Source organism: Tinamus guttatus, unplaced genomic scaffold (assembly GCF_059628265.1).
Source record: "Tinamus guttatus ecotype Peru unplaced genomic scaffold, ASM5962826v1 Tinamus_guttatus_pri_ptg000563l, whole genome shotgun sequence".
Classification (NCBI taxonomy): domain Eukaryota; kingdom Metazoa; phylum Chordata; class Aves; order Tinamiformes; family Tinamidae; genus Tinamus; species Tinamus guttatus.
In genome coordinates this window covers 396828-405776 of record NW_028289097.1, presented here as the reverse complement: position 1 = coordinate 405776, position 8949 = coordinate 396828, and the positions used below count along the sequence as shown (strand labels likewise).

Below are 8949 nucleotides of genomic sequence, written 5' to 3'. Positions count from 1 at the left end.
AAGTCCTGTCCTGCAAACTGGGATTCATTACTGGCCTCACTGAGGATTGATAAAGTATACTCAGATTGCTAAAAAGCTGTTCACAAAGGAAGGCTACAGAGTCTGGTCAGGACTTCTGCTGAGGGTGAAGGCTGGAAGAAATGAATTGCAGCAGAAAGGGAAGGCAAATGGATGATAAACTGAAGACCATCAGCACAGAGAAATGATAAGTGATAAAAGTGATAAAAATACCATCTTTAGGTGTAACTGATGGGCTCGGAGACTATGACAACCACTTGTAGGGAAGTGTATGGTACACAATGCAAAGCCAATGACATCTCAATATATATTAATACATAGCAGTGGTGAGGAAAAAAGAGAAAAAAGGAAGGTGAAAGTTAGGAATTGTTAGAGAAGAAGAATGTAAAAGTGGACATTACATCCCTGTATGAACCCATGGCTTGCTTAGACTTTGCACTCTGTGTGCAGCATATGTATCCTTGTTCCAGAAAGGAAAAAGTATAGTTGAAAAAGGTTCAGAGAAGGTCAACGCACCTACAAACTAAGGGTCTAGTCTGTAAACCAGGACTTTTCAGCCCATTCTCAATATAAGACCTAGGGAGCTTCCAACACGACTCATATGGGCCAGGTTCAGAAAAAAGGTGGTGACTTTCCACCACCCACAACGAGCTGGAGATCCTAGAGCAGAGAAAAGAATGAAGCTCTTGACACTTAAAAGTTTCATAGTTTCAAGGGATGGCTGCAAAAGCTCAGGGGGAAGAAACCCATTGAGGATTGCCACTGAGGTGCATTGGTGAAGGAAACTGGATTTACGGCCTTGTTCCTCAGACTGGCATAAGATAGAGCAGTCCAGGGCTCAGAGTCGGTGCTGCATCGTAAGAGGATTTTACAAACCTTTCCAATAGATGTGACCTTCCGGCATGACAACAAAAATAAAACCATACCAAATGGGAAGCTTGAAGAAATTTCAGCAGTTTTTATTGATTTCAGCTTTTCCAATGAAGCAAATACATACAGTACAGCCAAAACAAAACTCTGATACATTATTCTCACATACCTATATCTTACAGAATACACTGTATAGCTATGGACTGGTAGGCAAAGTTGATCTCAAACTGGTGTGTGGTCAGAGAGGAATAAAACTGCCTCCTGCCTTCTACTCGTCCATGAGGCTTCTGAAATGCTGGGGTGGGTTGGATTTTACATAAACAAAACAAACAAAGCACTTATGAGAAAATAGACCAAAACACTCTGCTATGCCCAGGACAAACAAGTATGGTATTTATTTACATGATGCATGTCCTGTGCACAAATCATGCCCTAACTGCTATTAATTCCACTGCGGGCAGAGCTCACGGTGCTCCTAGCTATGGTGCTTCCCTCCTCGGTAGTTCTCCATCGCCGTGACTCAGAGCGTGTGCTATGTGCTGCAGTCTGCCCTCACCGCTCCACTGGGGCTATGCCCTATCCTGGCTCCCAAACAAGCAAGAGAGGGGAAGAGAGCGCATGGAAGAGGGTGCTACAGTTATAGACATGCCTTTAAGGAGCAATGTCTCCCTGGAAAGAGTAATGGAGGTGGGAATGGCATCCATTCACTGCAGCGCTGAACTCTGCCCCTGGTAAGAGTGGTGCTTGGAAAAGGAGATTCTGAAACTGCTTGTTACAAATAGCATTATGGACTCCCATATGGCTAATTTTCCTTCCTCTAACAATTTGACATCAGTGTCATGTCACTGAATTGGACAGAGTGGTTTAGATTTTAAAAAGGGAGGAAAACAGATTTAAGTGATCAGAAAATTTCCTGGGGAAAGAAGAGCTGCAAAATAGCCCTGGGATGACTGAGTGGTTACTATTTGTACAGCACACTGCTCTCTCTTCATTGAGGTATGAGAGCAGTACCATACAGCATCGTAAAAAACACAGGATGGAATCCTAATTTTAGGATGGAATCTGGTTCAACCTCCTGCTCCAACAAAGGAGTCAGATCAGGTTGCTCTGGGCTTTGTCTAGTCTAGTTCTGAAGATCTCCGAGGATGGAGGCAGATTTTATTTTTATTATTTTATTAGCTTTGGCAAAAGCAGTTTGCTGAACTTGATAGAATTTATGTGAATGATGCATCTGTTTCTTCATGTTTAATAACTACTAATGAAATCTCCAGTGCTTGTAAAAGATATAATTGTCATACCATTATCATATAGTTACAGCTCTTTGTGCCTTATATAGTGATACTAAACTAAATTACCAGTGAAAGCAGAACTGTTTTAAAATAAAGTAGCAGCCAATTAGAATGAATTTCCTCATTCCATTAGTTTATTTTGTTCAAATTTGAATTGCTTTCCAGATTAATTTTAAAGAAAAGAAAAAAAACTAGCTCCCAGGACTTCTGCTGAAAACGTGTAATTACAGGAACAAATCTGAATGCAAAATTGCATACAACACACTTTTACACCAAAACTGTGACCTCTTGCCTGTGGATATTGCAGCCATTTCGGATGTCCATAGTCTTGGGTCCTGCTGAAAAATAGTTTGAACTGTGTACCTAAGATGTACCCAAATCCTCAACAACTTACAGGTATGGCAAGGGCAAGCCCACGGGCCCAGGCTCCTTTGCTGCACTTAAATACTGCTGAAACTGTCCTACCGGCTTCGTCTGGTTCTAGCTCTCCACTTCAAAGGTGCTTTTTTCTCTTTCATTTGGCTGAGAGCTCTGCACAGAAAGCTCTCGACCGACTGTGGGTGAATGCAAGCAAATAGCTGCTGCTCATTAAAGTGCACAAAGACGAAGCCACTCTTTGTAGTCCAAGAGAAAAAACATCCAGCAAGTCATTTCCATCTGGTCCGCTCTGCGGACACATGCTGAAGAGGAGGCGAAATGCCATCACATTTCTTATGTCTAGAGCAAACCTGAGCTTTACAGACAGGTCCTCAGCTGGTACAACCACAGCACTTATAGGATGTGAATGGGGCTGTGCTGATTTCCAGCAACTCAGAAGCCTGACACCAACTTTTACCCCCTTTCCTCACAAAGAAACCCAAGATGCTTTTCCCTACCTAGACTCCATTCCGTAGTTTGTCCTTCCCAAGCACCTCCTGGATATTTCAGATTTGCCCAGCGGTGTCATGTTGCCTCTCATCGTTCAAAGGAGTCTTGCACACAGGACAGCGCATTTGGAAACGTAGCTGATCCCATCCCCGTGGCTCTATGTCCCCTCTTGGTCGGGGGCCTTTCATGGCACAGGGGAAGGTGAGTTGCCCTAACAGGAGCTCAGCAGCCCCTCTCACAGCTTTAGCAGGACAGAGTGATTCAGGTCATTGAAGATATTGAGAAATAAAACTTTATCAAATCTGACTTCACACGACTGTTTACATTCCTTTGCATTTTAATGCTAATTCTTTACATTGATTAGTAAAAACAAAACACAATTAAACATGCCACATCCCTCGCATTCAAGCCCTGTGTGGCGGTCAGTGATCCAGGGGAAAATTATAGCATTTGATGTCTCCAGCTCAGCTTCTCAAATGCTGCATTTATCTAGGTACAGTGTTATAAAGGAAAGAATTGGACATATTTCACAAGATTGAGTTGTTCTGGTGTTCAGAATGATTGTTCTGGTGCTCAGAAGGATTTGGGAGCCCAGTATATTCATGCTCTGCAGATGTGTTATAGTTGCCCCTAGCATATAGCTTCAGAGAATGGTTACTGAGATCCCGGAGAGAGTTTGTAGACATGAATTTGCTTCTTAAGAAAAAGAATTCATGTGACACAAAAGAAAACACTAATAACTATAAGAGCTCATTTGAGAACAATTCAAAAGCAGAAAAGAAGCCCATGTTCATAAATGTCAGGAATAATAAGCTTTTTTTTGAAGAAGAAGAGCACTGTGGTGTGTATCTGTTTATAAGAGCCATATGCAATGGGGTGAAGACTTAACATATCATTGGCAATTTTATATCTGTGGGTAAAACTAGGTTGTGACAAGTATTTAGTGTGGCAGTATTTGGCGCACGGATACGGTGGAATTAGTCAAAACTCTGCAAGGGGGTTAATTGCACATTTCACACTGACTTTCAGTGGAAGACAGGGGACTATGCTAGTAGGAAGATCCTACTCATCATGTGTGCACATGTATGTTGTGGGCATGCACACATACACAGCTACACATACATAGTTACACAGACACACTTTTTGCAAAAAAAATAATTATTGACATCAAGAAAGTATAACCTTAATAAAAGTCCCTTCTCCCCCCCTAAAAAGAAGAAAATGATTAAAAATATCAGTATCATCCAGATGATATCCGCATGTTTAGTTTGCTTTACAGTTGAGTTTAACTCAGAAACACTCTACGTCTTTAACATCCTAAATAATTCTGCAAGGGTTGTCATCCCGGAGATGAACCAAATCCAAATTCTGAATGGAGAAAAACAAGGAAAAAAGAAAAACCCAGATAATTTAGCATTCAATAAATCTTTTCTTTACACTCAAAACCAACTTTTAATCTTTTTCTCTGGTCTGTCCCCAATTTCTGTGCTACCCTGACCTTTCTTTCCCCTCTAGACTTCCACATCACAGATCAGGCTGATTCGAAGTGAAAACAGCCCAGCAAAGCAAGAAGTGAAATCCATTCCTGGGCATAGGAAAATTTGGCTTTTGCATCTATTTTTCTTGCATCAAGACCATATTTAGCTTCATCACAAAGAGCATGTTCAGGAGGGAACAAATAATTTATTTTGCATGATTTTGGTCCCCACCATACAGAAACCTGATATTTGAGAAATGCAAAACTACTTAAATTTTTTTGTCTTCACTGAGAATTATGAACCACAAGCACCTTATATGTTCAGGCCTCATCTCATACTGAATAATAATTCATAGTGGTGCCTTGAAAATTCTTCTCTTGATCTCTCTAACCTGGTTTCTCCATTGAGATTATTCAGATGGTAGCATATTGTTCCAAATTTTGACCTGAGGCTTTCCAAAATTTTTTAAATGATCATAAAATGCCTAAGGGTGATGGCAAGTGCCATAGTATGTGCTGGAATTAGTTGCATGTTACTACTCATACTTCTGGTTAACACCGCTCAAAATTCAAGAATGAAAATACTCTCAAAGACATTCCTTTGAAAAGCCCCATCTGAGAGGACTTGGCAAACCATGATTATTCTCTTTTTAGCTAGCAAAGAAAGCAAAAGCAGCACTAAAAGCAAGAAAAGTAATTCTGACTTTTCAAGAAACCAAATGCTTTGCAGTTTGGGCTAATAGGATTTTGATGAAAATGTCACAAACCCACATTAGGGCGTCTGTAAGCAAAGGGCTCATGTGGCTCCTGCACTGTTCTTTTGCCCAAGGACCTCCCTTTCCATGACAAGGGTCCCACTCTCACCTGCAGTGGGAACACATGTGCAAAGGCTCCTAGAATCTGGAAGAGAGGGTCCTGAAGGTCGTTCCAGCTAGAGATCCCATCATGTTCTTATCAAATCCTTGCTGAAAAAACAGATGCATATGAAATTCTGTGAATGCCTGGTGGTTTCAAAACCAATAGTCTAGTGTTATAAGGAAGAGCCTCCTGTTTCATGTGAAAAAAGTGTGTTTTCTTCTCTGTACAAAGAACCTGCTTAATCCTACCTTGGTGTGTCCTTGGCATGTGCATAGTCATCCTTATTGATGGACTTTATCTTCCTTGAATCGCTTTCCATTTGCTAAAACCTGGACTTCTCTAACTTTACTGGAGAAAGCCTTTACTGAATGTTATTTAATCTTATTCCCTGTGCCAGAAAAAATGGCAAAAGATACATGCATGATGCACATACCCTTGCAGACTTTCATATGCATTTTCTAATGTATACCCATGCATTGAACATCTCTGTAATATACAGGAGTGACTCAGGCACATCCAAATGAGTTGGCAGGTCTCCTAAGCAGAGTCTGACGCAAAGCTGCCCAAGTTCCTAGGGAGAAAGTCCCTAACCGTTAATATAGAAATATTTGGGTACTCTCTACCTTCCCATCCCCAGGGTATTCACTTTGTGGATGTTACTCCACTTTAATTTGGCTGTTTACTCTGTGCAGGTGCTGTTGATGTTGAGTTGGAAAAACCCAGCTTGTTCAAAGGAAGCCACCGAGAGCTGGAATCCTGGCTCAGTGCCCCATCTGGCTCTGCACCTCTTTCTGGTGCATGGAGGAAAACAAAACATAAATATTCCTCTTATTGCTTTAAAAGACTACCCTGACTATGAGGATGATGTGACCACAGAGTAGGATTATGAATACAGAAGAAAATGTGGGGAAAGAGAGGAGGAACATTGCCAGAGATCTGTTGGGACATGCATACCTACCCTACACAATGGACTGGGTGCAGGGATCTCCCAAGCTGGCATGAAAGAACCTGGTCTAGTCCCAGCACAGAGCTGTGCTTGCACACACCACAGCTCTAATCCCTGGAGCAAGGTGGCTGCATCACAGCAGAGCCCACCTGAGCTAGCACTAGCTCCAGGGGACCTCTCTGCATTGCACTGCCCAACCCAAACATGCCCTCATTTGCTTCGTCTCTAAAGACAGTCTGGGGACCTGCTGTTGTAACTCACTTTCTCTTCCTCTCATCCTACCCCTGTGCTGAGAGCACTGCTGGGTGTCCCAGTGCTCTGGGCTTCTCCTGGCCATATTTAGCTCTGAACTGTGACCGTTGCAAACTCACCATCTTGGGTGAGTCAAGATGAGGTTTGTGCCGCCAGCTGACAAGCAGAAGTATTTCCCTTACCTGTTTGAGCACGCTCTGCAGCTCCCTGTTTGACCAAAGATCCGTCAGGAGGAGGCGAGCAGCTTCAGCTGCTTTTGGACAGGAGCTGGGAAATGAGAGTAATCCCAGTGAATCACGGCAGGGCATGGAGCAGCAACCCACACATATCTGTATGTATTAGCAACAGCCCTTCAACGAGCCTGTCTTCTGCTGAGGGGCTAGATAGTCCTGATCGAGGTTTGTCAATAAAATCTTCATTGCTCACCCAATAGCATTATGTGACAATGACCACTGGGACCAAACTGGGACTAATAAAAAAGGATAGGAAGGTTTGAATGAAATAAGGAGATTAAGCTGAGCTGAAGGTCTGTTTCTGAAGTGCAAAATTTGGGAAACAGTGAAAGAGAAGGGAAAGGTGCCAATCCCTCTCTGAACTCTGTGTGGGTGAATCCTCAGAAGAGCAATACAGGCAAGGGCTCTGGTTAGGCTGGAAGAGATGGGAGCATTAGTAATAACAACAACAGTAATCATAACTCCTTACTCAGCACAAGTTAATAGATACTTGCTCACGTAACAGCTCCGAAACCATGATTCATATACAGTATCTTCTATAATTTTGGAACATTTCATACACCTAGATATAATACTCAGTGTTGGTTCTTATCACTGCTCCTGATCTGCTGGACCATGGCCTAACTGTGAGAGACTGGGATTTAGTGTGACAGCCCCAGTCTGTAAAATGTAAAAATTTTCTGTAAAATGGCAGACACACAGCTCCACTGAAAGAATTTTGAGACATTTCACTGACATACACAAAATTTGGTACAAAAGGCCTTCTAGCATAACAGAAATTACCAAATTTAACCTGGTCATAATCACCCAAAGGATTCTGCAGATAATACCGAAACATCACACATGAAGATCGCAATTCTATAATGGAATTGCAAATTAAATTATGTAACAGAAAAGAGATAACTTAAAGATCAAAGAAAATTACAATGAAACAAATCAGTGACAATGGGATTGTGAGAAGAACTGCAAATCCAACATTCTAAATTTATAGAAAAAGACTTGGTGAAAAACTTTCAGTGCAGCCAGGAATGTTATTGAGAAAAAAGTGATTTTTTTTTCAGAAAAATAATGTTGCTTGAAGATGACTAAAGGAATGTTTTTCAAATAGCTGGAAGAGGAAAGGTGAAAGAACATCACAATAAATTAGTAATAATAGTTTGATTTTCAGGTAATCAATACCTGAAAGGTATACCAAAGGAAGGTAATCAATATATTTGGCAATTTGGATTAAAAAGTTAATAAAGAGTGGACAAACATCACTATGGAGTCCATGTCATGAATGAGGATATAGGCAGGAGACTGAGAATGTTTTTTAATTGGGGTGCTCCAGGAAGGAGAAGAAACCACAGTCAGAAAAACAGCTTAACAGTTTATGCCTTTAACTCAGAATATGGCCACAGGAGGCAGCAATAAAAAAAGATAACCCCAACGATGAGAAATGCATGAGGAATTGCCAATTAAAAAGCTTATGGAAAAGGAAAAGATTCATAATCTACTTGTCTATAACCTGGAAGTTCATACTAAAATATGAATACAAAATTAATCAAGTGTTGGATGTAAACAAACTAATGATTTATAAATTCAAATGCAAAGAGGCCCCAATTAAAGACTGCAGGCAAAGAACTTTTTGATGGATTGCATAAAAATGCAGAAGCAGCATTTACTGGGGAGGTGTTACACAGACACATCAACCAACTGTAAGGCAATGCTTGAAGCAAAGGAAGAGGGTTCACGGTGGAACTGAGGCCAAGTGACAGGGAGAAGTGTGCAATGCACTGACAAGCTACAACACAGACTGGGATTCACCATGGTGATTTGGTTGCCATTGATTGCCCCTCTCTTCTTTATTTCTGCAGCTTTTTATACTGGGAAGAAGCAGGTTCATAGCATGGGATTCATCACACCAAGTGTCTGTACAGAAGACATGAGATCAAAGCTAGCCTAGACAACAGCCACTGGTAGAGATAGTCAGTTTAGGCTAAGCTCTTTCTAAATTGGAAGTTTGAACAAATTCCACCCTATAATGTCCTCTTCATAGTCTACACAGACAAGTGGACAAAGTTATCTGATTTGTGAATTAGCAGATCCAAACTGCTAGAGGAGAGATCGTCTTCACATTTGCCTTGTGGGGATAGTCTG

General features: G+C 41.4%; 1 protein-coding gene across 1 annotated transcript in view; it reads right to left on the bottom strand.

Moving 5' to 3' along the window:
* Positions 1 to 5335: 5335 nt before the first annotated feature.
* Positions 5336 to 8949, bottom strand: part of PKP1 (plakophilin 1) — a 39514-nt gene continuing 35900 nt past the window's right edge. Inside the window, exons 12-13 of the mRNA XM_088534541.1 lie at positions 6760 to 6844; positions 5336 to 5486 (exon numbers count right to left, since the gene is read on the bottom strand). Of these exons, the coding sequence (XP_088390667.1) occupies positions 5415 to 5486; positions 6760 to 6844 (157 nt within the window). The 3' untranslated portion in view covers positions 5336 to 5414. The remainder of the gene's footprint in view (positions 5487 to 6759; positions 6845 to 8949) is intronic.